The sequence below is a fragment of the Balaenoptera musculus genome, chromosome 10 (genome assembly GCF_009873245.2).
Source record: "Balaenoptera musculus isolate JJ_BM4_2016_0621 chromosome 10, mBalMus1.pri.v3, whole genome shotgun sequence".
NCBI lineage: Eukaryota > Metazoa > Chordata > Mammalia > Artiodactyla > Balaenopteridae > Balaenoptera > Balaenoptera musculus.
In genome coordinates, this window is record NC_045794.1 from 104,532,745 (window position 1) to 104,560,673 (window position 27,929).

General features: G+C 41.2%; 1 protein-coding gene and 1 non-coding gene across 3 annotated transcripts; one reads left to right on the plus strand and one right to left on the minus strand.

Moving 5' to 3' along the window:
- Positions 1-305: 305 nt before the first annotated feature.
- SYCE3 (synaptonemal complex central element protein 3) lies at positions 306-26,581 on the minus strand. 2 transcript variants are annotated; one of them, XM_036866375.1, is made up of 4 exons: positions 26,498-26,581; positions 25,123-25,236; positions 19,565-19,673; positions 306-569 (listed from the first exon to the last, which is right to left on the minus strand). In XM_036866375.1, exons 3-4 carry the CDS (start codon positions 19,671-19,673, stop codon positions 412-414), a joined length of 267 nt encoding a protein of 88 aa, XP_036722270.1. In that variant the 5' UTR covers positions 25,123-25,236; positions 26,498-26,581; the 3' UTR covers positions 306-411. The 2 variants fall into 2 exon arrangements, with proteins under 2 accessions (XP_036722270.1, XP_036722271.1); XM_036866376.1 differs by lacking the exon at positions 25,123-25,236 and having other exon boundaries at positions 26,498-26,576.
- On the plus strand, positions 15,196-15,302 carry LOC118902977. The gene has a single exon (XR_005021687.1). It is a non-coding gene; the product is annotated as a U6 spliceosomal RNA (small nuclear RNA).
- Positions 26,582-27,929: the final 1,348 nt, after the last annotated feature.

Here is a 27,929-nt window from a genome sequence, read left to right on the forward strand (position 1 = left end):
ATAAGGACACACCCGAGAGTGCCCAGCCTGGTGCCCCAAATACACAACTGAATAACTAATGTTCCCCCTTACTCGCTTTGGAACTCACTGTAGGAAGGTAAATAAATCTGACGGAATACTGCTGCCTGTCCCACCCTCTGACCTGGTTTGTCCCCGTCTGGCTCCTTTTTTGTTTTTTTATTCTAAGTTCGGCACCACTGGCACTGAGTATGTCTACTTCATCGAGAGCCTCTGCATCTCGCCCTTCTCATGTGCTGTCCACAAGGTCTGATGTGCAGCTGAGTGGGACAGAAAGGGTCCTTAGGTTGTGCTTGGAAAGAAGTTTACTGAGAAACAAGCTCTGTGCACAGCCCTGCTCCGGGGTCGCTGCTACTCGGCCAAGCCCGCTCGGGCCGCGCGGGGCGGGCGGGCCTACTGCGCTCGCTTGGTCTCGTCGAGCAGCTCCTGCCAATTCTTCTCCATCTCCTCCTTGCAGCTGAGGAAGGCGCCCTCCAGCCGCCGCATGGACTCCGCCAGCGTGGGGTTGGTGCGCATCACCACCATGTCGTAGGCCATCCACGTGGCCTGCACTGCAACAACCAGACAGGCCCTGGTCAGGCCACAGGCGGCGGCTGCAGCGCTGGAGCCCCCCAGCGAGGGCTGGGCGCCTCCGCTCGTGCCCAGCATCCTGGGGACAGGACGTGCTGAGTCACCCGATTACTCAAAGGAGGGAAAGTGGGTCGGCCACGTGTTATAGGGCTCATAACAACCCTGTTAAAACTCCTCTCTACACAGCAGTAATGAACCTTCCCTAATCTCGCACAAGTCTTAACTTCTGGATACACCAGCCCACAACACTAAAAGGTTGGAGGCCAATCTGACATGAAATGTTAGGAAAAATGAGAGTAAACACAGGTCCTTACCTATCTGCAGTTCACAGCTAGTGGTTGCCGGGTGACCCCCAAGAAGTCATAACCCCGCCCAAGCTCACATACTCAGGTAGGGCTGACCACTCCCACTCCTCCAAGGCTAGAGCCTCAGGCCCTCTCATGCTCATTGGCCTGGGATGCCTGCCCACCTCCACCTCGGCACCTCTCTGCTTTCAGTAAGGCCAGTCCGGGGGCTCCTCCTTCTGGGAAGGTTTGCCGAGTTCCATGTTAGGTGTCCTTTGGTGCTCACCACTGCACTGACCACCTTTCTTGCTCTTTCCCTTTGAGAGCGACTTGAGGGCCGCATCCCCTGGGCCTATAGGTGAACATGTGCTTCCTGTACAAATCCAATGGTGTGTGCAGACGCCCCACCTCCACCCCTTCCCCCTGCAGCACCCGCCCCCCACTGGTGTGATTCTCCCCTTTAGAGCTACGAAGAACAGAGTTGTCTCTCTGTGCAGTAAATACATCTCCTTAGAACTTCTCCTGCCTGGGTTAAAAAATGCTGGATACTTTGGGAAACTATGTCCTTCAGGAAATCAACCAAAGAAGAGACAGGCAGGGAATTCCCTGGCAGTCCAGTGGTTAGGACTCCGCACTTTCACTGCTGAGGGCGTGGGTTAAATTCCTGGTCAGGGAACTAAGATCCCGCAAGCAGAATGAAAAAAAAAAAGAGAGATAGGCAGAATGATTAATAACAAATGCACATGTATGTCTACACACAACCGAGGTCAGCAGTGTGGCAGACTTGAAGTTTTATAGAAAGTGGCATCTGTTTGGTTAGGGAAAAATTGTTAGAAAAGATACATGCAGTACACCTCAACAGATAGAGGGCATATGATATATAGCTAGCACAGGGATTCTAGATCTTCTCGAAGTATGAGAGTCACTTGGGACACCTGTTACAATGTAGACCACTGGCCCCTCTCAGAATTCAAAGAAGGTTCTTGTGTATCAGGTTGGGAGTGGTGCCCAGGAACCTGCATCTTGACAAGCATCCTGGGTCATTCTGGGGCAGGAAGCCTGCAGACCACCATGTGAGGCCACCTGGGCAGCAGGGGGAGCATGGACTTGAAGGCAGGGCAGAGCCTGCTTCCCAGCTCTCCACTCACTGGCTGCGTGACCTGCAGTAAGTGATTTAAACTTACTAACCTCATCTCCTCTTATGTGAAGGACGGAAAATGTCCGGATCTCATGGCTTTGCTGTGAAGATTAAACCGATGATGTATGTGACCTGTCTCCAACATATTAGGTGCTCAAGAAAGGAAAAACTCTTACTATAAAATAAATAATTCAGGTATTCAGGACAAAGAACTAGGGTGGGTAAACAAAACAAAACAAACAGCTCACAGAAATGAATCTCATATAGTCCTACATAGCAGCTGAAATTCTAGTCCTGAGTTTCCTGAGGTCAAAGCAGAGAAGGAAACATGCTCGGTTATAAGATTCAGTGACCATAAAATAAAAACAAACCCATTGTTTAAGACACTTTTACCCTAAGAAAGAATTTCCTTATAGGTATATTTCATGAGAGGTGTGTAACATAGTGGAAAATGTCCTTGACAACATCCCTACTTTAAATACAAAGACATTCTTCTATGTCTACAGTTGTAGGCACCAGTAAAAGAAAGCTGGTGGCACAGTACCAAAGCACACTTCAGAAAAGGCAATTCAATGAGACACTAAAACACTATATCAAGTGCGTAGCTCTCTTATGATTTGATCCAAGGGGAAAAAAAAAAAAGAAAATATAGAATAGGAAGGACTCACAATCATCTGAAAATCCTTCGGAAATATATGTCACCTGAGTTTTTCATTCATTCAATGTTTATTGTGCACCTGCTCTGTGTCGGCGTTTTGCTAAGGCAGCCCTGATGATACAGCTGTCTACTACAGGATAGACACATCCCTGCCCTCGTGAGCCTCTATACTAGTTGCAGTGGGAGGAGACAGATAATAAACATATAAGACAATTACACATTGTGAAAGGAGCTGCGAAGCAACGTGTATTGTGACAGAGAAATGGGATAGGAAGAGTCTTATTTTAGACCAGGTAGTGAGGGCAGGCCTCCTCAGAGGGCTTTTGGTAAGGTCTATGCAGTAGCAAAGCCAAGGTCCTAATCTCTGGAGGGGCCTGAACGGCAGATATTCTGAGAGGCTAGTTAGGACTCGCCCCACAAACTCTGATAACCTGCTGGGTAGGGCCAGGTCCTCACACAGAAATTTAAAAAATGGTCAAGATGTGCACTAGATGCAGGGTTCAGTAAAGGATGAGGATAAAGTGTTCCAAAAATCTGTGTAGGAGAGGGAGGACTAACGAGGGATGTAGTGAGTAGATTTGTTCTGACAGTAGAAGAGGTAGAAGCAGAGAACAGGAATGACAAGGCTAGTTGAGCCAGGTGATAAAGGGATGAAGATAAGCCTGGAGTTTACAGCCCACAGGCTAATTCACATCACTGGCAAAACAGAAGAATCAACATTTTAAAATGTAAATGGTGAAGGTCTACCTCCTCAAATCTGAGGTCCCAAATGGTTTTACAGATGAGTTCCACCGAACTTTGGAAGAACAGTTAATTCTTATCTAACATAAGTGATTCCAGAAATTAGAAAAAGAGGGAAGACTGATAAGCTGACTGTATGGACTGGTGTTAACTTTTTTAAAATTTTATTTTATTATTATTATTTTTAAATTTTTTGGCTGCACCACGTGGCACGTGGGATCCTAGTTTCCCGACCAGGGGTCGAACCCACGCCCCCTGCACCGGAAGCTCGGAGTCTTAACCACTGAACTGCTAAGGAAGTCCCCTGGTGTAACTTTTTAAGAAATCATTTTATAGAAGTATTCCATTTACACTGTAGAAAATTTGAAAATAGAGATAAGCAAAAATAAAAACATAATTTTCCCTAAGCTGGTTTATTTTAAAACCAGACAAAGATTATATTAAAAAAATTATAGGTCTGTCTCACATGAAAATAGATGTAAAATCCTAATATAATATGATCTAACCAAACCTAACAATGTGTTAAAATAATATGTTATGATCAAGTAGAGTTTGTAAAAGAAATTCAAGGATAGTTGAGTATCAGAAAATCAATCAGCATAATTAACCACGTTAATAAAAGGGGGGAAATCATAGTAATATCTCAGTTAATGCAAAAAAAAGCAGTTAATAAAGTTTAATACTTATTTGTGATTTCAGAAAATCAAAACTAACAAATTAGGAATAGAAGGAGACACTTCAACCTAGTAAAGGTGATACACCAAAAACTTACAGCAAACATTATACTTAATGGAGAAACTGTGGATAAATTCCTTTGGGAATCAAACAAGGATGCCTCTAATAATGTTATGGGTATTGAAGATGTTGGTAAATGGAATTTAAACATTTAAAAGAAATAAGAGGTATAAGGTAAGAGATAAAACTATCAGTATTTGTAAATTATAAAAGTGTATATGAAAGAATAGAGGTCCAATAGTCAAGTCAATCTTAAAAAAAATAACAGCTAAAAGGGGGGAATATACCCTATTAGATATCAAGACATCCTATAAAGCCCTGTTTTATTTATTTATTTATTTATTTAGCCACACTGCGTGGCTTGTGGGATCTTAGTTCCCTGACCAGGGATTGAACCTGTGCCCTCAGCAGTGAAAGTGTGGAGTCCTAACCACTAGACCACCAGGGAATTCCCTAAAGCCCTTTTTTAAGAAAATAGTGTGGTACAGACAAACAGACCAATGAAAGAAAATAGTAAGCTCAGAGATAGACCTAAGTGTATATGGAATTTAGTATATGATGAAAGTAACACTAAAAAATCCTTCAGAAATATATGTCTCCTGAAAAAAGGAGAAAAAAGGACAGTATACTCCAGATGGATTAAAGACATAAATATGAAAGATAAAATAGCATTTATAGATCAAAATTTAGCAGAATACCTGTGATCTAGGGACTTCTTAAAAACCAAAAGGCAAAATATTGGTGAATTTCTTTTTATCAAAAATTTTTTTTCAACTAAGGACAACATGGACAAAATTTTCATACAAATGATAGAAGAAATTTACAGTCTTAAAACTGATAATGGGTTAATATCTAGAATATACAAGAAATTACTTCAAATCAATAAAAGAAATTCAGTAACAACAACAAGACCCTGGAAAATAACAAATGTTGGTGCGGATGTGGAGAAATTGGAACACATGTACATTGCTGGTGGGGTTGTAAAATGATGCACCATTGTGTAAAACAGTCTGACATTCTTCAGAAAGCTAAATATAGAATTACCATATGACCTAGCAATTCTACTCCTAGATAGTGTCCCAAACAATAAAGAATGGGCACTCAAACAAATACTTGCATACAAATGTTCATAGTGGCACTATTCACAGTAGTTAAATATCGGGACACAACCCAAATATCCATCAGTGGATGAATACATGGAATATTATTTAGCCATATAAAGGAATAAAGTACTCATAATATGCTACAATATGGGTGAAACTTGAAAATACTATGTTAGGTAAAAGAAGCCAGAAACAAAATGTCACATATTATATGATTCTCTTATATGAAATATCCAGAATAGGTAAATCCATAGAGACTGGAAACAGATTGGCGGTTGCCAGGGGTTGGGAATAGAGGTATGGGAGTGACTGCTTAACGGGTACAAAGTGTCTTTTTTGGGTGATGAAAATGTTGTGGAACTTGACAGAGTTGGTGGCTGCACAAAATTATGAATGTATTAAATGCCACTGAATGTATACTTTAAAATAGTTAATTTTATGTGAATTCACTTTGATAAAAATTTATTTAAATATAAGATGTAGATATTATAATTATCTTCATTTTTCAAAAGTGGAAACGGACAGAGAGGTTAAGCAGCTTGCCCAAGTCACACAGCTAACAAGCGGCACAGGCAGGAGTGTACCCAAGTCATCAAGCACCTGTGTCCATGTTTTTAGCTGCTTATGGTACACTGCTTCTTACATTCCCTAAGAAGAAACCCAAAAGACTAACAAGCATTTGAAGAGAATCTGGAATTCATTAGAGAAGTAAAAATTAAAACAATCAGATATCACTTTATACCTATTAGACTGGCAAAATTAGAAAGCTGGATAATATCAAGTGTCTGTGAGCTCGTGGGATCTAAGAACCCCCAGGCACTGCTGGTTGGAACAGAGTCTGACTCAGCCGTTCTGTGAGATCATCTGGTAACCCCTAAAATGATTACACAGGTCCTTGAGCATAGATGTGTGAAGATGTTCATTGTAGCATTGTTTTTGGTGATGAAGAGTTGTAGGCAATCTAGGTGTCCATCACTGGGAAGAATGGAGAAGCAAAAAGTAGTGGCTCACCATGGAATAAATACTATATTGCAGTTAAAAGTAATAGATAACATGTACACATGGCTACTCAAATAGGTCTTCATAACATAGTCTTGAGTTTAAAAAGTAAGATAAAAGCTGGAGATATAAAACAGAAAGTATGAATTTTACAGAAACACATAGAAAGGGATATACCAAAAAAAGGAATAAAAAAAAGAGCATAAATAAACAAATAAGTGAGGATTGTTATATGGGCCAGTGACGCTAACACGCTATGAACTGAGAAGCATGGTGTCAACCTTTCTGCCAGAGAACCATAAAGAGAAACAAACTAACAAATAAACCAGACTCATTAGGAAATAACAAATGGGGATCCACTATGGCAGACAGGCATGGAAGAGAACAAAGTCAATCACAGATATAGAAAACATACTATATTCTCTTCACTGTGCCAGGCAAGTGGGTACCAAGGGAAACAAGCACATTCCAAATACGATTTCACTGTCAGCACTGAACTAGGCAAGGGAGATGCCAGGAGGCTTAAGACACAAGCTTTCTCAAAATGCATAAAAAGTCAGGGAGTTAAGACACATCATTCAATTGAAAAAATATCTATCAAGCACCTAGTATGGGTCAGCACCTGTTTAAGTTCTGGGGACAGAGCAGTGAGAAAAAATGTCAAAAAGTCTTGCTCTCATGACCATTATATACTAAATAACAAGAAACTTACATAGTACCTATAGTAAACTTATACAGTGTGTTAGAAGGTAACAGGTACTAAGGAGAAAAATAAAGCAGTGAAGGAGGGTTGAGGATGCTAGGAAAAAAGGATCTGCAATTTCAAGAAGGGTGCTCGGGAAAGACTTCACTGAGGAAGTGACCTTTAAATTAACTTTTGATGAATAGAAGTTCTTAACATTAGTGTAGTTCAATTTCTCAATCTTTTATTCTGTATTTAGCACTTTTTGCCTTTTGTTTAGAAAATTCTACCCAACCTTCAAAGTCGCAAAGATATTCTCCCTTATTTTCTTCCCAAACTTTAAAATTTGTTTTTGATACTTAAGTTCTCATCACTCTGAAGCTACTGTGTGTTTGTGTGTGTGCAGGGACCCGTTTTAAATTTTTATTCTTATTCATAACCAATTTTTCTAGCTTACTTGTTAAATAGTCCCTTCTTTCCTCCACTGATCTTCCATGTTACCTGTGCTATGTATAAAACTTTGTGTGTTATCTGTTTCTGGGCTCTCCGTTGTACTCTGTTGCTCAACTTGTCTATGCCTAAGCCAATATGACACTGTCAATTATATAGTTTTATCATAAACTTTGCTAATTGTAGGGTGAATCCCCTGTCCTTGTCTTCCTCAGAAGTATCTTAGCTATTTTTGGCTCTTAAGTCTCCAATAAATGTTTTATTTATTTACTTTTAAATTAATTAATTTATTTTTGGCTGCGTTGCGTCTTCGTTGCTGTGCGCGGGCTCTCTCCAGCTGCCGCAAGTGGGGGCTACTCTTCATTGCGGTGCGCAGGTTTCTCATTGCGGTGGCTTCTCTTGTCACGGAGCACCGGCTCCAGGCGCGTGGGCCTCAGCAGTTGGGGCACATGGGCTCCAGAGCACAGGCTCAGTAGTTGTGGCACATGGGCTTAGTTGCTCCGTCACATGTGGGATCCCCCTGGACCGGGGCTCGAACCCGTGTCCCCTGCATTGGCAGGCAGACTCCCAACCACTGCAATACCAGGGAAGCCCAAGTCTCCAATAAATGTTTTAGAATCAACCTGTCAAGTTCCATGAAAAACCCTATTAGGATTTTTATTAGAACTACTTTGAAGCCTTGGATGGAATTTGGGGAGAATGAACACATTTATTATATTTTCTTTCTACTCATCAAGGTAGCTATAGCTCCATTTATTTTGGTCTTTAATATCTGTTAGTCAAGTTTTGTAACTTTCTGCATATAAGCCTTGCATATTTCTTGTTAAACTTCTTCCAAGGTAATTCATAGATGTACGTGTTTGTGTTACTGTTATTGTTGCCATTATAAATGTTGCCTTAAAAAAATATGTTCTAATTCTTTGCTGCAGGTATATAAAAATGCAATTAACTTTTGTACATTGATTTTATATTCAGCCACCTTGCTAAGCTTTATTATTTCCAATAATATGTGTTTTATGTTCTACATAATAAATTCAGTAATTAGCTCCACTTTGGCCCCAGTAGTCCCCACCTTCTGGTAGTCACACCCTTCTGTAGTTCTCTCATATTGTACCAGAGTTGATCCATGTGACCAACAGATTATGGCAGAAGTGATGGCATGTCATTTCCAAGATTAGATGATAAAAGACTGTATCTTCTGTCTTGGGTTCTCTCTCTATTATATATATAAATATTTCTCGGATCACTTGCTCTGAGGGAAGTTATTACATGGCCAGCCCTGTGGAGAGGCTACATAGAAAGCCTCCTGCCAACAGCTACGTGAGCTTGGAAGGAGACTCTCCAGCATCCAGTCAAGTATCCAGAGATTGAAGCCATGACCTAGAACTTGACTGCAAACTCATGAAAACCGCATCCAGAACCACGCAGCTAAGCCATTCTCAGATTCCTGACCCTAAGAAACTGTGATAATAAATGTTTCTTGTTTTAAGCTGCTAAGTTTGGGTTAATTTGTAATGCAGCAAATAGATAATACAGATTTTGGTACTGAGAGTATGGTGCTGCTGTAACAAAAACCTAAAATGTTAAGAGTAGCTTTGGAATGGGACAGTTGTTGGAAGCTAGAAAACCTGTAAAGATTTTGAGGAGAGCATTAATGAAAGTTTAAAGTGCCTCAAACTCACTGTTCGTAGGATTTTGGATTTTGAGGAGGCTGCATCTGACATCATCTATAGTCCTTGGAGATGTAAATATGTTGACTCTTGTTTCTGTGGACTTTCACTAACAGTGGCTTATCATCTCATGTATTTATTGGTTAGGTCATTGCTGAGCTAGCTCCCAATGTCCTCTACACTGCTATAGAATCTTTCTAAAACACTTATCTCTTCATGTCATTCCACTGCCTAACTTTCTTCAGTTATTCCCGTTGCCTGTAGGATGATTTCTTGGTGTGGCACACAAAATCTTTCATGATCTAACCCGAGATGATTCATTTAGATTTACTCTCTATCACTTCCACTTGTAGTGTATTCAACAGTAATTGAACCCTAAGTCCAACCAGCTTTCTTATACTTTTGTTCCTTGGCACAAACTGTTCTTTTTGTCTGAAAGCCTTCCCTACTTACCACCTGTCTATCTGGGGAACTCCTCACAATACTTCAGAGAAATGCTCCATACCTCCTCTTAAAAAATTCCACAATTTACTACACAGATTTCAGCCACTCATCCAAAATCTCATTGAAATTTTAATATCCTTTTATTATAGCAATTAGCATAGTATATTGCATTTATGTGTCTGTACATTTATTTCTCCATTAGATTATAAGCAACTTGAGCTCAGGGCTTGGCATAGGTGGTTATTTAGAAAGTGTTTGTTTGGACTTCCCTGGTGGTCCAGTGGGTAAGACTCCGTGCTCCCAGTGCAGGGGGCCAGGTTTGATCTCTGGTCGGGAAACTAGATCCCACATGCATGCTGCAACTAAGAGTCCGCATGCTGCAACTAAGACCTGGCGCAGCCTAAATAAATTAATTAATAAATATTTTTTAAAAATAGTGTTTGTTGAACGAATGACTGAATGAATGAATGGTGCTTTAACCCCTCAGTCTTTGAGCTCTGGGATTATATTTTTCCAGCTTTACTGAAGTATAATTGACAAATAAAAATTGTATATATTTAAGGTGTACAATGTGATGTTTTGATATTGTATGCATTGTGAAATGATTACCATCATCAAGCTAATTAACATTTCCATCACCTCACAGTTATGTGGGGTTTTTTTTTTTGGTATGGAGAGAACACTTAAGATCTACATTTGTAGTAAATTTCAAGTATACAATATCATATTAGCTGTAGTCATGATGCTGTACATTACATCTCCAGAATGCATTCTTCTTGCATAATTTCCTGGATATATACCCAGAAGGGGAATTGCTGATCATGTGGTAGTTCTATTTTTAATGTTTTGAGAAACCTCCATACTCTTTTCCATAACGGCTACACCAGTTTATATTGGTACATTATACCGTTTGCATTGGCTCTGTGATTATATTTTTGACAGTGTGTAGAATATCTCCACCTCTATATAAAACTGGCCCTTCCAACTCAGCATATCCATAACTGAACTCACTCTTCCCCACATCCTTCTAAACCTGCTATTCTTTCTGTATTCAGAAACTCTCATTTCTTCACTTTTCTCCTTTCCTCTTTCATTCAGCTAACTCATGTTCATATTTTAGTCTTAGCTGAGAAGTAATTTACTCGAGGAGGTCTTCCTTGGCTCCTTATATCAAATTAGGTTCCACTTTTAGCTACCCATAGCACCATGTAGATTATTCAGTCTTAACACTCATAGAAATCCATTGTAACTACTTGTTTAGTTATTTTTCCTCTTTACATGATCATCAGCTTCAGGAACAGGCACCCTACAATAGCACAGCTGAAGGACAGCACATTGTGGGAAGGGAAATAATCAGACCTTTTGGGGACTACTAGATGCTGGCTCTGAATGGACATTAATTCCTGGTGACCCAAAACATCGCTACCAGTGTAGTGATCTACCAGTCAGAAGAGGGGCTTATGGAGGTCAGGTTATCAATGGAGTTCTAGCTGAGGTCTGTCTCACAGTGGGCTTAGTGGGTTTCTGAATCCACTTTATGGTAACTTTCTCAGTTCCAGGATGCATAATTGAAATATATATACTCAGCAACTGGGAGAATCCCCACATTTGTTCCCTAATCCACAGAGTGAGGGCTCTTTGGTAGGAAAGACCAAGTGGAAACCACTAGAACTGCCTCTACCTATGAAAGTAGTAAACTAAAAGCAACACTGTATTCCTGGAGGGATTGCCGAGATTATTACCACCATTAAGGACTTGAAAGATGCAGGGGGTAGCTCCCCCACAGTCCCATTCAACTTGCCTGTTTGGCCTGTACAGAAGACAAATCTTAGAGAATGACAGTGGATTACTGTAAACTCAGTCAGGTGGTGACTCCAATTGCAGCTGCTGCTCCAGATGTGGTTTCGTTGCTTGAACAAATTAACACATCCCCTGGTACCTAGTGTGCAGCTATTGATCTGAAAAATGCTGTTTTCTCTATACCTCTTAGCAAACACCGCCAAAAGCGGTTTGGTGTCCACTGACAAGGCTAACAATACGTTTGCATTACCCTAGTTCAGGTATATCGACTCTCCAGCTCCTTAGTTGCCTTTCCCTTCCACAGGACATCAAGCTGTTCCATTATACTGATATTATGCTGATTGGACCTGGTGAGCAAAGGAAGCCAGACACAAGTGTATACACTGTGATTCCATTATATGAAACTCTAGGCAAGTATATCAGTTGTTGCCTGGTGCTGGGGAAGGAAGAGTGGGAATTGACTGGGGGAGGGGCAAAAGGAAACGCTTTGGAGTGATAGAAATAATTTATACTTTGACAGTAGTGTTAGTTATACTGGTGTATACATTTTGCAAAACTCAGTGAACATTACACTTAAAATGTTTATTTTATTATTTATTTATACCTAAATAAAGGTGACTTAAAAACAATAAAAAAAAGAACACTATTTATCAGTACTTATGGGTTGCAATGACATATCTAGAGATAAATGCACAGCTCCAAATGTTTTCATAACTTAAAAAGGAATAAAAATAAATGAATAAAGCATTCAACTCAAAGTTTTAATAAAACAATAATAAAATTTTAGGGAAGGCAGGATGAAAAAAGCCCAGAAATCCAATTAATTTAGAATGCAGAAAAACAAATGCATATTAAGATGCTTTCCCTGCCCATATGCCCTTCTCTGAGACTTTGTCTTCATCCACAGGTCCTACAGATGGGTTGAGCTTAAACTTCCATATTATCACCCATGTGGCCTAGCCTAGCCACTCATGAATGATGTACATACACTATTGCATACTTTGCAACATTTAAAAGCAATAGATTGGATGTATACATAGCATCTTGGAAAGAGCTGACACACATAATTCTGAATGAAAAAAAAATAGTATGAAAAATATATAATCATTTATAGAAATTTAACATAAATTTACCATTTATAGAAATTTCAAATAAATGTATAAAACAGCAATATACATTTCACAAGAACATACATACACAAAAAATACACATTAGAATTGTTGCCTACAGGTGGAGAGAGGAAAGGGAATGGAGCATGGGGACCAAAGGGGATAAATAAAAAAATTAAACTAGTAGTGCCCTGCATGGACCAATGATCATAATGTATCACAAACTGAGGAGTAGGATAAAATCAATTCTCTACATCTGAGGTTGAAAATAAAGAGACAAGAAAATTGTTATACAACAGCATAATCAGGGAATAGGGGGACAGTCTTGAGGCACCGACACAAAGTAAAATGGAAAATAACAAAGAAATAAAATGGATTACAGAGATGATGATGAAGATAAGACAAAAAGAGACAGACAATATGGATAACTGGAATTTCTGAAGAAATAAACCAAATAAATAGAATTAAAAGTATCCAAAGATACAATAAATGAAAAAGATCTTATAAAAATACTCAAATCGGGCTTCCCTAGTGGCTCAGTGGTTAAGAATCCGCTTGCCAATGCAGGGGACACTGGTTCGAGCCCTGGTCCGGGAAGATCCCACATGCAGCGGAGCAACTAAGCCCGTGTGCCACAACTACTGAGCCTGCGCTCTACAGCCTGCAAGTCACAACTACTGAGCCCGCGAGCCTAGAGCCCGTGCTCCACAACAAGAGAAGCCACCGCAATGAGAAACCTGCGCACCACAACGAAGAGTAGCCCCGCTCACTGCAACTAGAGAAAGCCCGCGCACAGCAACGAAGACCCAACGCAGCCAAAAGTAAATAAATAAAATAAATAAATAAAAAATACTCAAATCTACAGCTCTAGAGATCTAACATGTCCTAGGAAATATGTTAGAGGGTATTAACACCAATCTTATGCTGGTGAAGTACAGAACTCCAAGAATAAAGAAAGAATCTTACAGGCAGAAAAGTCACTTTTAAGAGGCAGAGTGTTTCACATATCTTCACAGTGCCACTAAATGCTGAAAACATATTTTTAAGTTATAAAGAAAATAATTATGTACCTAACCAAGTTACCATCCAGTTATAAACATAGATATATTCTTAAGCATTTATGAATTCAAGGAATACAATGTCCAAAGCTATAGTTACTAGGTTTAACTCTTTGAATTATTTGAATACAGAATGTGTGAGTCTCAACAACCTTAGGAATTATGATTACAGAATAGAGTGTAAACGTTGTAAATGTTATTGTTAATGTAAACATTATTTGTACTTGATAATATACAAATACGGGTAATAGTATAACGAAGGACAGTTATGCCTCAGTTTCTTTATTTGTAAATAGGGATAATAACAATCCCTATATCTCAAAAATTGTTGTGAGGATTAAATGAACAAATTCATATAGTGCTTAGTATAGGATCTAGCAATTAATAAGTAAGGCATAAATATTACTGATTAGTGTTATTAGATCCTGAATAAAGATAAAAGATACAACTGAAGAAATAACACTAATTTCCTTAATGTTTCCCCACAAACTTTCTTAATTTTAGTATAGTTTTTATGGTGAAGAAATACTTATTTTAAGTAAAGAATTTCTTCAGTTTCACTTCAATTTAAATTCTTAAGTAAAATTAAAGGTAGTACTCTTTATTTTAAAAGTAGCTTGTATAGTATGATTCCATTTTCATTAAAGTGTATCTGTCAAAAAAAGATTCCTCTATGCATCCCGTATTGGTCCATTATTCTGTTTTTGCATAGAGAGAGACTTGGAATCATGTTTGCCAGTGTTAAGAGTAGTTAATTCAGAGTGGCTGGATTTTGCTGATTTTAAACTTTTCTTGTAATTTTCTATTTTAATTGAATTTACTTTGGATTTTAAAAACAATGTACATGCAACATTTCTTTTAAAAATCATTGTTTATTTAATAATTATCAACTTATGAATTATTAATAATATTTATTAAATAATAAACATGATTATTCATTATAATCATCTAATAATAGTTATTTATTTTAAAATGCTAATAATGCTGTATAAAGCAGTAATCTAATAAATTAGAAAATACTGATGAAATGGATGAAGTGGAAGCATAAATTAAATACACAAACTATACAATCTGAAAGCATTAACCAAAGAAGAAATTGAAAAAGTTATCAGAAGTTATCTCTAGTAGTTTCACCATTAACTATTCAATAAAGAGTTGTTTCCAAATACTATATGTATAATTTCAGAATACAGAAAAAGATAGAAGACTCTAGAGGCTGAGTAGAACTGGATATTACTACAGTTTGACCAAGTGCCTTTGAACAAGTTATTTATTTATTTATTTATTTATTTTGGCTGTGTTGCACAGCCTGCGGGATCTTAGTTCCTTGACCAGGGATTGAACCCGGGCCCCGGCAGTGAAAGCGCTGAATCCTAACCACTGGACCGCCAGGGAATTCCCTGAACAAGTTATTTAAACTCTGTAAGCTCTGATTTCCTCCTCATATGTAAAGTGGAAATAATAATAGTGTCTCTCCCCCATAAACTTGTTAGGAAGAATAAATGAGATAATGTGTGTAAAGCATATGGTAAAGAGACCAATACATGGTAAACAATAAACATAAGCTATGAATAATAAAATTACTACTATTATTATTATTAGAATAATACAAAATATCCAACAATCTACTGCCTTCCTGTACACTCGTATTAATTATTTAGTAAATAAAATAGAAAAATACACCATTTATAATAGGAACGGAAACACAGAAGTAAATGTATTGAAATATTTGGAGAGTGCCCCCTTTGATGGCATATATACTAAAATTGGAATGACACGGAAAAGATTAGCACGGCCCCTGTGCAAGGATGACATGCAAATTTGTGAAGTATTTCACATTTTTATGTAATGAACAGCATGATGACTATAGTTAACCAGACTGCATTGTATATTTGAAAGTTACTAAGGGAATAGTATCTTTAAAGTTTTCATCATAAGGGAAAAAATAACTTGTAACCATGTGAGGTGGTGGATATTAACTAAATTTATTATGGTAATCATTTTGCAATATATACATATACCAAGTCATTATGTTATACAATCTAAACTTATACAATATTATGTATCAATTATATCTCAATAAAACTGGAAAAAATAAAATAAAATTGAAGGCAAAAAAAATCTGGAGAAAAATATTGCAAAACCCTTTGAGACATGTTAAAGAACACTGGAATAATTGGAGAGAAATACCACATTCCTACCTGAGAATGTTTAATGTTAAAAATATATCATTCTTTCTATATTAACGTATAGGTTTAACACAATTCCAAATAAAATATTAAATGAATCTATTATTTATCTGGAGAATAAACATGTGAGAAAAGGTAAAAAAAGAAAAAAGGAAAGAAAAAAGAATAATGAAGGGGAACTCACTGATGGATAATAATCAAACCAGTGTGATAAGCCATAAAACCTAACATATAACAGGTTAGCTCTCTCTGCTCTACTGTATGTAAAAACTTCACGAGTAATAAAGAAATCACTTCTAAACTAATAGGATAGTATGGGATGGATTTGGGGATGGGGGAAACCAAGTTAGAATCTCTCCTTCTACCTGAGAAATTTTACATTCTCAAGGCTCACCCCCATAAGGCACTCTACAGCCAAATTTGTACTGTATCCTAGGTCATGAGTTGACTTAAGTTCAAGAGAACAGAAAGAGAAACTTTAAGCCTTGGAGTCAAGATGATTTGGCTTTTTAATACTGCTTAAATTATGCATATATACTTAATAGTTTAAAATAAACACATATATTTATATAAATACATATAAATATGCACACTTACATTTATTTGCTGGTTGGTGCTTTTGATAGTTGATGACTGCTTATTTGGTGATTTTCCTTGCCCTGTGTGGTCACTGGAAAAATTGGGCAAGAGCCTTCCCAGGGGCAACAGAGGCCAAGAGCTTACGTGTTGGGCTTCACTTTAAATTTAACTTAAAGGGTAAGGGTGTGAGATTCATCATGGCCCAAAACCATGCTACTTCTGTCAACAATATTTGTCCTAACTTGACCTAGGGACACTATGACAAAATAGTTTTGCTGCTTACACCTCAGGTAGAAAAATATTTTATTGTTCTCAACCATTGGATTTAAGTCCGTGGGCCGAAGAATGTATTGTTTACTTAAGAAATTACAAAAGGTAAATTTTACAAAACATTTTAATACTATTTAACCCGTGGTTGCTTATATGTTGATAAAAACATATCTTTACCAGCTGATAAATTGCTAAAGAAAAATTCTGAAAGATGTATATTGCCCCCCAAATTAGACAACTGTGCAGAACATTTATATAAAAACAGAATAATAAAAAGAGGAAAATATGTGCAACTAAAATGAAGGAAAGAAGAAGCTAAAGGGGAAATAATGGACCTTCCATCAATTCAAGGAATGTGATGTGGAAAAGCACCAAGGGGAGGGGATGTGGAATCATGCACAACAGAAGCCTCATTCATGCCAAGTAGATGCAGGCTACATTTGTTTTATTTCTGTGAGAAAGGAAGTACACAAGCCTTCCAGGACGTGCAGATGCTTAAATACAATAGTTGAATCTATCAAACAATTTCAGGTTTACTTAGAAAACTTAAAAGACAAATTTTTAAAATTGTCAAAGCTAAGTCTTTTATGTGACTTGTTTCCGTATAAACACCTGTCAACCTTGTCTCTAAGGTGAGAGAGCATTTTTTCACAACACTATTACCTTAGTAATATAATCTTAGCAATATTAACTTCTATTATTACTTAATAAATTACTTAACTATTACCTTAATTACTGTTGGAATTATTTGCCAAAAAGAGAGACTCTAGTGAATCTAAATAAAAACGCAGTACACAGCCTGGTTCCTTTGGCACACCAGATAGTTTAGAATTAAACGTTTGAAAAAACAAACAGGGCTTCCCTGGTGGTGCAGTGGTTAAGAATCCGCCTGCCAATGCAGGGGACACGGGTTCGAGCCCTGGTCCGGGAAGATCCCACATACCGCGGAGCAACGAAGCATGTGCACCACAACTACTGAGCCTCTGCTCTGGAGCCCGCGAGCCACAACTACTGAGTCTGTGTGCCATAACTACCGAAGCCCACGCGCCTAGAGCCTGTGCTCCGCAGCAAGAGAAGCCACCGCGATGAGAAGCCCGCGCACTGCAACAAAGAGTAGCCCCCGCTCATCACAACTAGAAAAAGTCTGCGTGCAGCAAAGAAGACCCAACGCAGCCAAAAATAAATAAATAAATTTATAGAAAAAACAAACACAAAGTAGAAGAAAATATAAATGACTACTTCACTGATCTTGGATTAGGGAAAGATTTTCTAGGCATCACAGCAATGGGAATAAATCAGAAAGGAAAATATCGATACATTTTTACTACATATGACTTCTGTTTACCAAAGCTTCATATACAAAATTAAAGGAAAATAACAAGCTGGGAAAAATATTTACTACAATTTTTAACAAGTCTTAATACATAAAGAGCTCTTACAAATCAATAAGAGATGCTATCACAGAAATCTGTTATTCTCTTATTGTTCTCAGTGCCAAGCCTGAGGTAAGGCTAGCTCCTTTTTAGACTTTAGTTCTGCAAAACATTCCTAATTGGCCTTCCTGCCTCTAGTCTTCCCTCTCCGAACCATCTCTCACACTGCTACCAGAGGTATCTTTTCAAAAGGCAAGTGTCTTCCATGAAATCCCAAATGTCTCCCTATCACCTAAACAAGAAAGGTAAACCTCTTTAGCTTGGCACTGAAGACCCTTCTTCTCACCTTTTCAGCCTCTTCTTTCTTTGGCCTGCCTCCTTGTGAATCTCATGCACTAATATGACTTCTTGACTATGCCAGTCTTTCCCTCACGTGCACACAGCCTTGGTTATCTCCTCCTACCCACAGGCCCTACCCCATCTGTCCAATCCCTGCTCCTTCCCTAGTGCTCTGCTCTGTTCAAAGCCTCACTTGCTTCCCCAGGCAGTCAGCCTCTCCTTCTTCTCTGCTCCCTCCCTGGTACTTGGTATACACCATTATTAGCATTTCCCAGGTTATAATTTTAACATAAAGTTAAAATGTGCTTTAATTTTAATTTATATATTTAAATTATAATTAGTCATCTTGATGTCTGTTTCTGGCCCCTGCCCACTTCTTCTTATGAAGGAGCATCTCTATTCAACTTTGTATTCTAGAAAAGCACATAGTAGGTGCTTAGTAAATGCTGTTAAATAAGAGACTATTTAATTAGTTGAAGGAATTAAATAACTTATAGTGGAAAATGAATTATAGGAGCTTTTAGCAAGGTATATATAAGACTTTCAAGTACATGGGCACAAAATTGCAAACATTTCTAAGCAGAAATTTTCTGAAGACTGTTGTAATAAATGGAGATTATTTATAAACTAATAATGTCCTTAAAAATAATTTGTTTTCGTTTGAGTAGAGTATGCAGGCTTTCTAAAATTTGTTTTACATTATGATTTTCTCTAGCAAAACGCAGGCTCACACAATTATAAGAATTACACATTTCTGAACTAGTAAAGAACAAATTAAAGAATTATAATGGTATCACTACCACTGCTAGTTACCGCTTAGTGGAAACATGTTGAATAAAATAACAGACAAACATTTTTTTTCCAAAAATGGAGAAATTTGTTGAACTCTACTGCTGCTTCATTACACTGGCTGTACCTCCCATTTCAGCACCTCACCAGTCTTAGCACTATTACTCTGAACTCTTCTTATTTAAATGATTCACAGAAAGTATGTTCCAACTTTGTTCACAGGTGTTATATTAACATCATTTGTCATTTGCTGAGTATTTGAGCTTGGGTATGGTACTGTGTGCTCAGTTACAAAAGAAGAAGTCACTATTTCTGCCCTCAAAAAGATAACAGCCCATTTGCAGAAATAAGATGCAAACGCACATAAAATAATCAGAAAACGAGTCAAGGCAATATTCAGTGGTTAGTGTAAAATCTTGTGGTACAGTAGTTCTATGGTGTAGAAGTTGAAAAGTAGTCAGGGAAGACCTGGTTGAGAAGGCACTTGATTTGCGCTTAGAAGTGTAGGGAGGATTTGAGTTCTTGGAAAGAAGGGTGAAGGTACCCTGCCTGGGAAAACAGCCTACCTGAGATCTTTTCCATCTCTTCCAACAGCTTTTCCAAGTCTTTATTCAGGTCTGACAGCATTTTCAGCATGTTGTCATAGTGTCTTTCACCAGGGTCAGAATCAGCCATCTAGGCAGTGCACAGAAAGAAGATGCAGTGAGACAGACCAGTGTTTCAATTCTAGCTCCACTACTCACAGTTGGGTAGCCCAAGCCAGAAAACTTAGGTCATCTTTAGCTCCTTCTCTTATCTTCCTGACCTAAGGGGTCACTGAAACTCACCGATTTATTTGTTTATGGAATAAACATTAAATCATCTATGGGTCAGGAAGGGTCAGTGCTTGAGAGCCACCAGTGAACTGAATCCTGCCCTTGAGGAGATCATAGCCTGGCCCAGCTTTTTAAAGTCTCTCCTATCAGTGCCTTCCTCCCTCTCTCCAAGGTTGCTGCTTTAATTGAGGTCCATTCCATTACCCACCATTGATTACAGATTTACTGGGCATCTACTATGTGCCAGACATCTGCTATGGCTCTGGGGACACTGCAGTGTATCTGAGGATCCAAATAGACTGGATGCTGTCATGGAGCTTCCGTTCCAGGGAGAGAGACTGATAATAGCCAAGTTAACAGTTTCATAAAGATACCTTCAGTTTGTGGTCACTGCTACAAAGAAAATAAAAAGGATGGTGTAATAAAGATTTTTCATGGGGAGAAATGCTTTGGCTTGTAAAGTCCAAGAAGTCCTTTCTAATGAAGTGACATTTGAACTGCCATTTGAATGACAAAAAGGAGTTGTCATGTGAAGATCTAGGGGAAGAGTTCTAGACAGAGGGAATGGCTCAAGAAAAAGTGAGAGTGTCCTTGGTGTGTTTTAAGGAATAGAGATGGGGTTGAGGAGAAGAGTGGTAGGACATGAGATCAACTAAGTAGGCAAGAACTTTGGTTTTATTTTGAGAGTATGGAAAAGCCACTGGAGGTTGAAAGAGCAGGGGATTATGTGATTATGTTTTAAGGTGACAGCAGACTTCAGCTGCTGTTTGGAAAATGGACTGCTGCAGAAGGTTGAGAGGAGGAAAGAGTGGGAAGACCAATTAGGCAAGAGAGCACTGAAGTGGTCTAGAGATGACAGTGGCTTGGACTTCGGTGATAATATGAATAGTGAGAAGTGAAGTGTTCTGGTTATATTTTGGAAGATAAGCCAACAGAATTGGGTAGAGGACTTGTGTCAAGGTTTGCAGGGGCAAGTGATGGGAAGAGAGAAAGTGAAATGACTTCTAATTTTGGTGAGAACAACTTAATGGATGGTGGTGTTATTAACTGAAACGGGGAAGAGTAGGAGAGGAGCAGATTAGAAGGTAAACCAGGTGCTTTTCTTTTTTTTTTTTTTTTTTAGGCCGTGCCGCGTGGCATGTGGGATCTTAGTTCCCAGACTAGGGATCAAACCCGTGCCCCCTGCAGTGGAAGCTCGGAGTCTTAACCACTAGACCGCCAGGGAATTCCCAGGTGCTCTATTTTGAACATGTTACTACTATGAGATGCCTATTAGGCCTCCAATTGGAGATACAAATAGGCAGTTGAATACATGGGCCTGGAGTTCAGGAGATAGGTTGAAGCTAAAAATATAAAGTTTGGAACTAGTGGTACAGGCTCTCTTCATCTTTCACTTGGACTATTGTCATAGACTCCTAACTGGTCTCCCTGCTTGTAGCTTCCTCTTGTCCAATCTATTTTCCAGTTCACTCCCAGAGTGACCTTTCCTAACGTACAAAACTAACCATGTCACACTGTTTGAAATCCTTCAATAGCTCCTATTTCTTTCAGGATAAAATACAACCTCTTTACTATAGATATAAGATCCTTCATAATCTAGCTCCCGACTGCCCCTGTTCTCATCTAGTTCCAAGATGTGACCAAATAGCTGAAAGCCTTAAGAGATCCAAAATGTAATGAGATATTATTAAATATAATAATAATCTCTTGTAAATAGAGATTATTATTTACAAGAGATGTAATGAAAAGATATCCATGAAAATAACACAAAACTCTGGAAAGTTAAAATCTCTACAGTTTTCTTACAAAAGAGCTAAGGAAGTACAAAATGGAGTAAAATAATTCTGTCATGTGGGTGGTTACAAAAATCTACGTGAAGGCAAAGAAGTAGGTAATTACATACTTCATACCTAAGTTGTGTGGACTGCTTGCTCAATTCATTAAGTTATGAAGTTCCACTTATATTATTTTATCCATACATTCAACACTTATTTATTGAGTACTATTTTAGATCTGAAGATACAGCAGTGAACAAAACATTAAAATCCTTGGACAAGATTAATGAGTGAAATAAATATAAGGAGGGGATAAGTACTAAAGAAAAAAAGTCAACCGGAGGTGGAGGGTGGGAGAGGGTATGTACTGGGTAGTGGCTGTACTTCAGATAAGTGTGCAGGGAAGGCCTTGCTGAAGTGATTTTGACTAGAGAGCTGGAGGAAGTGAGAGAATGGTGAGCCATACAGTATGTTGGGAAAGTGCATCCCAGGCAGAGGAAATAGTAAGAACAAAGGCCCTGAGCTAGGAGTCTGCTGGATGAGCTGGAGGAAGAGCAATAAGGGCGGTATAGTTGGTGTAGAGAGAGTGAAGTGAAGAGTAGTAGAAAATAAGGTCAAAACTTGGTGGGTGAAATTGAGGTGGGCCTTAGAGACCACTGAAAAGACTTTGGCTTTTTCTTTGAGTGAGATGGGAGCCTGGAGGGTGATAATCTGATTTACATGTTAATAAATCACTAGATTGAAAATAGTGTATGTGGACATGGGTGGAGGCAGGGAGACTAGTTAGGAGGAGGTCACTGGAATAATGCAGGTGAGAGATAATAACAGCTCAGATCAGCATAGGACTGATGCAAGTAGGGTGAAGGAGGACCATTTAGGGTATATTTTGAGGGCAGGGCTGACAAGATTTGCTGATGAGTCAATGTGAAGTCAGGGACAACGCTAGGGTATTTGACTGGGCAACCAGAAATGGTGGTACAATTAACTGAGACGGAGGAAGACTGGAAGAAGATAGTTTGCATGGGAAAGAAATAACTCAGTTTTGAACATATTAAGATGCTTATGAGGCATCCAAGTGGGAATGTTGAGTAGGCGGCTGACTAAATGAATTCAGGGGAGAAGGTAGGCTAGAGATAGAAATTTGGGAGTCATCAGCATACAGGCGATATTTAAAGACATGAGAATGGGAGAGATCAAGGGAGAAAACACAGATGGAGAAGAGGCCCAACATCAAGACTGGGGAGATGCAAAGGAACCAGCCAAAGAGACTGAGGAAGAGGGGCCAGAGAGGTAGAAGGAGAACCAGGAGGGTCATGTTTTGGAAGTCAAGTGCAGACTGTTACAGAGTCAGTCACTGAACCCCAGCCAATGTCCTCTGATCATTATGAAGTCTCAGCAAGCTGAGAAGACAACTCTAAAAAGCACAAGACACTGGGAACTATATTCAATATTTTGTAATAACCGATAAGGAAAAGAATCTGAAAAACAATGTAAATATACAGACATAAAACTGAATCACTGTGCTGTACACCTGAAACTAACATGACATTGTAAATCAACTATACCTCAATTTAAAAATAAATAAATAAAATAAAAATTAAAAGTACAAGAGAAGGAAACTCTAAAAATCATATGGGTGAATAACTTATAATTCTGGGAAGGTAGGGAATTAAGATAGGAAATATTAAGAGCATAAAAACTAGAATTACAGGTTTCCCCACTATCCAAAAGTAGAGTGTTTGTATAAAACCTTTCATAAGCCAAAATGGCATAAGGCAAAGAAGCAATTACCTTAGGACACATCTTGCTAATGAACGCACAAAATAAACCAAAATAAAGCACAGATGCTCACAGACAAAGATCAAAGCTGTGGCAGCCTGATGCTGAGATGCAGAGTGTAGTTCCCCGGGAATGAGCTTGGCGGTGCTACTCTCAGTGCTGGGGTGCACACTACCTCTATACGGCTCGCTGCAAAACAAATGCTGGACGCTATTTTCATTTTTTACCCTTTTTTTTTATAAAAGCAAAAATCCTCTTCATATTTCTTTTGGTTAGTGAAACAGGTACTAATGTAGGTTTTTCATAAAAGTGGAGTGGTGTAAAGTGAACTTTCACAAAGCAGGGGATACCTGTACTATGACTATCTGGTATTGAGAATTTTTTTTTTTTTTTTTACAAATTTATTTATTTATTTGGCTGCGTTAGGTCTTCGTTGCTGCACGCGGGCTTTCTCTAGTTGCGGCGAGCAGGGGCTACTCTTCATTGTGATGCGCGGGCTTCTCATTGCGGTGGCTTCTCTTGTTGCGGAGCATGGGCTCTAGAGCGCAGGCTTCAGTAGTTGCGGCTCGCAGGCTCTAGAGCGCAGGCTCAGTAGTTGTGGTGCACAGGCTTAGTTGCTCTGCGGCATGTGGGATCTTCCCGGACGAGGGCTCGAACCCGTGTCCCCTGCATTGGCAGGTGGATTCTTAACCACTGCGCTACCAGGAAAGTCCTATCTGGTATTATATGCATTTGAATGTTTAAGAGAATTTGGTCTACCGGAGTAGCAGCTCAGCTTTGTCATTGGAGTTTAAAATGTGAAATTGATTATGGGTTGTAATTTTAAGTCACAGTCTTAGTAAGTTTATAGGAGTTCTAGGACATTTAAGAGAACTTGAGGTTTACAATATTTATACGTTTTACTTATGATTTTTATAAGAATTATACGGGGACTTCCCTGGTGGTGCAGTGGTTAAGAATCCGCCTGCCAACGCAGGGGACACAGGTTCGATCCCTCGTCTGGGAAGATCCCACATGCCACGGAGCAACTAAGCCCGTGTGCCACAATTACTGAGCCTGCGCTCTACAGCCGGGGAGCCACAACTCCTGAAGCCCGTGTGCTGCAACTACTGAAGCCCGCACGCCTAGAGCCCGTGCTCCGCAAGAGAAGCCCCCACTCGCCGCAACTAGAGAAAGTCCACGAGCAGCAATGAAGACCCAACGCAGCCAAAAAAACTTTTTTCTTAAATTAAAAAAAGAATTATATAAGAAGGTAGGAAGGTTTGTTATTAAGACAACTGAGGTACTTAAAGAAGTAGAATACATTAAGTTTATAATTAAAAGTTTAAGTTTGTAAATGGAACAAAAACATTGTTACTATTAAAAATATGCTAGACCTAGAATAAGATTAAAAGTTTAGAATAAGATAATCCTATTTAGGGACTTCCCTGGTGGCGCAGTGGTTAAGACTCCGCACTCCCAGTATACGGGGCCCGGGTTCCATCCCTGGTCAGGGAACTAGATCCCACATGCATGCCGCAACTAAGGAGCCGGCGAGCTGCAACTAAGAAGCCCACCTGCCACGGCTAAGACCTGCCACAACCAAATAAATAAATAAAATAAATATTAAAAAAAAAAAGAACTAATGGATCTCTAGACAAAATAGATAGGGCATACAGACTTAGACGAGGAGGGTAGAAAAAAACAGGAGATAGTGAGAAGGTGGTACAGAGTAAAAGTTTTTTGTTTTTTAAATTAACAAAGGCAGAGACTTGCCTGTCTTTGGTCTGTGTGGAAAGGATTAGCTGTACAGAAAAGGCTGCAGAATCAGGAGAAAGGGTTGCCGAGGGTGCAGGGGCTGGTCTCAGACAGGAGCACGGTCACCTTACCCTACGAAGGGAAGGGAAGGTAAAGAGGTACGGGTGGCGTCAGGTAGGTGAAGGTGCAGGTAAGTCCCTGTTCAAGCCTGAGGTCTCCAGCTTGCCTACGAACGGCAATGAAAAGGTCTTTTCCTAAGAACCGACGTTCGGCAGAGGTGCAGCCGGGAAGCAGTGGCAGTATGGCTGAGGCCACATGGCTGCACGGCATTCTCAGGACCCTGGGGTGGCACAGGGCACATGGACGGAGTGCAACTGGCCTGGGAACTGAAACGTGCCCGCGGCGGAGGCACAACGAAGGCGCGTGTAAGATGAGCGGTGGGCACAGATTGGAGGCCTAGAGGGACGTGGAGTTGAGGGGCGGGTCGGCTGGGGGATGGCGCACGAGACACCCAGAAGGATGGAGGCCGTGGCAAGGCACCCTTGGACCTCAGAGGAGGGGTGGGCCTGGAAAGCAGATCCAGGGAAGGGGTGTGAGCTGGAGCGCAGGAGGAAGACCACGGCGTTAAGGCCCATGGCATTCTCTCCTGGTGAGGCTGCCGAGGCTGACCGCAGGGTTAGGACGGAGAGCAGGCCTGGGCCAGCGCCAGAGCCACGGGAATGAGGGTAACGGCTGACTGTGGGGTGAGGTGGGCAAGGGAAAGCGGGAGCGGGAGGGTCGCCTTAGGGTGTGAGGTCTGAGGTGCTGGCGACGGAGGAATTCAGAGGCATGAGAAATGCAAGGGCCTGGGGCCCCCTCTGTGCTCTGAGGGCCTCGCTCGCCCAGTACGAAGAGCTGTCATGGAGACCGGGGTCCTTCCTGGGGTGAGAAATGTGAGAGGCTGAGAGGGGCACCCGGACCGGAGAGTCTGCGAGGCGTGCACGTGGTGTGAGCGGCACGGGAATAGAGTGTGTGTGACGCTTGGGGCGGTGGTCCTGCAGTTGAGCGGTGTGAGGGTCTGGGACCACGCCTGGGGTGCAGATGCGAGGGAACTCAACGTGTGTGATGTGAGTCCAGGTGGGCCGTGAGGCTGAGAGGTTCAGGTGTATGGCGTTCAGGAAGTGCGGTGGGAGGGGTCTGGAGGACGTGCGGGTGAGGGGCCGGGGGTGGGCCGGGGGTGCGGCGTGAGGAGAACGGCGTGACGAGACCGGGTCGAGGGCCGGGTGGGTGAGGAAGCGGTAGGCGCCCCACCGGTCTGGCGTGAGGCGGTGGGCACCGCCTGGGGACGCCGTGACTCGGGGGTCGGGGCGCCAAGGGAGGGTCCGGGACCCCCAGGCGGGCTGGCCTCGCTCACCTCCAGCTCGCCCGCGCTCGGGTTCCCCCTCGGCTGCCCTCCTCCTCCGCAGCCTGAGGCTTGAGGCGGCTCCTCAGAATGACGCCCCTCCCCTTTCCGTTACCAGACCCGCCCCCGGAGCTGGCCTCTGGCCCTCATTGGCTGGTCTCCTGGAGCGGAAGGGGCGGTGCTGCGAACACCTGACTACGCCCGCCTCAGGCTGGTCCCAAGTCCCGGCCTTGAGGTCTCATTGGCTGGTCGCCTGGAGCGGAAAGGGCGGTGTTGTCCCGGCTGGTCCCACGTGGTCCCGCCCTTGGGTCTCTCCGTCTCAGGTGGGCCGAGTGCTTGGATTGAAGAGTGGCTGAGGTTGAGGGATGGTAGAGCTGAGATGAGGGGGGACGCCCCCGTCTTTATGGGAGTGTTCTCCCCCTTGCACCTGGAGCGTAAATCCGTGCACGGCGGGGGTGGGGGTGGGGGTGGGGGTGGGGGTGGGCGGGGCGTCTGCTTGACCACTGTGTCTCGAGTATACTGGACAGCAAGTGCTAGTAACCATTGTTGAGTGAGTAGCTGAATGCTGAAGTATTTTGTCTCGCAGCTACCGTGGGTGGCCGACATTGTTGCAGCTGTCTCACAGAAGAGGACGCTGAGGCCCAAGGAGATGAGGCAGGGGCCCAGGTCCATGCACCTGGTAGGTGCGGGCCTTGGTTACAGCCGAGGTCTGCCAGGCGCTCTGGCCTCCAGGCAGTAAAGCACACATCACCAAGCAAGGCCAGGTGAGCGTGCTGCTCAACCCTTAGAGAGGCTGCACATAAAACTCTGGTCAAGAGGAGGCTAAAGAGATCACTCTGGCCTCTATAGGTCAGTCCGGGGAGCTCGGTCTTTATTTGGAGGGCGATGGGCACCTTAGAAGGTTGGTAAGCAGAGGAGGGGCACGGCGAAGCAGTCTCTCTTGCCGGAGGGAGAGTAGAAATGGGGCTGTTGCTGGGTTTTGGGTGAATGATGGTGGAGGTGGGGACAGGGAGGCAGTGGTCGTGGCGGAGGGACGTACACGGAGTCAGAAGCCATTTAGAAGGTCGCTTTGACAAAGCTTCGTAATGTGGGAAGGGAGGGAGAAAGAAGGAATGGCTGAGTCGCTGGAGGGTGACACCGCCGGCTGAGACGGGGAAGAGTGGCAGAGAAGCCAGTTTGGGAGGTTGTTAACTTCGGTTTTGAATACCTTGAACTCTTTGAGATTCCTGACAAACCTGGGACCCACTGCATTTTCTCTCAGGGATTCCGATCCTTAGCAAACTGATCGCAGAGTAGGAAACACAGCTGGAGCTGAGCCAGTTCTGGGCATGGAGCGCGGACTCGTCTCTCTCTTGAGGAGTCGGTTGTCTGGGCCACGTCCCCTCTCCAAGCCGCCAGCCTCCTTCCCCTTCTGAATCTGGTTCTCCAGCCGTTGCTTCCTACC

Coding starts and splice junctions, on each gene's coding strand:
- SYCE3 (XM_036866375.1), bottom strand. CDS start 19,673: ATGGCTGATTCTGACCCTGGTGAAAGACACTATGACAACATGCTGAAA. Junction 570..19,564: donor AGAGATGGAAAAGATCTCAG/GTAGGCTGTTTT, acceptor TGGTTGTTGCAG/TGCAGGCCACGTGGATGGCC.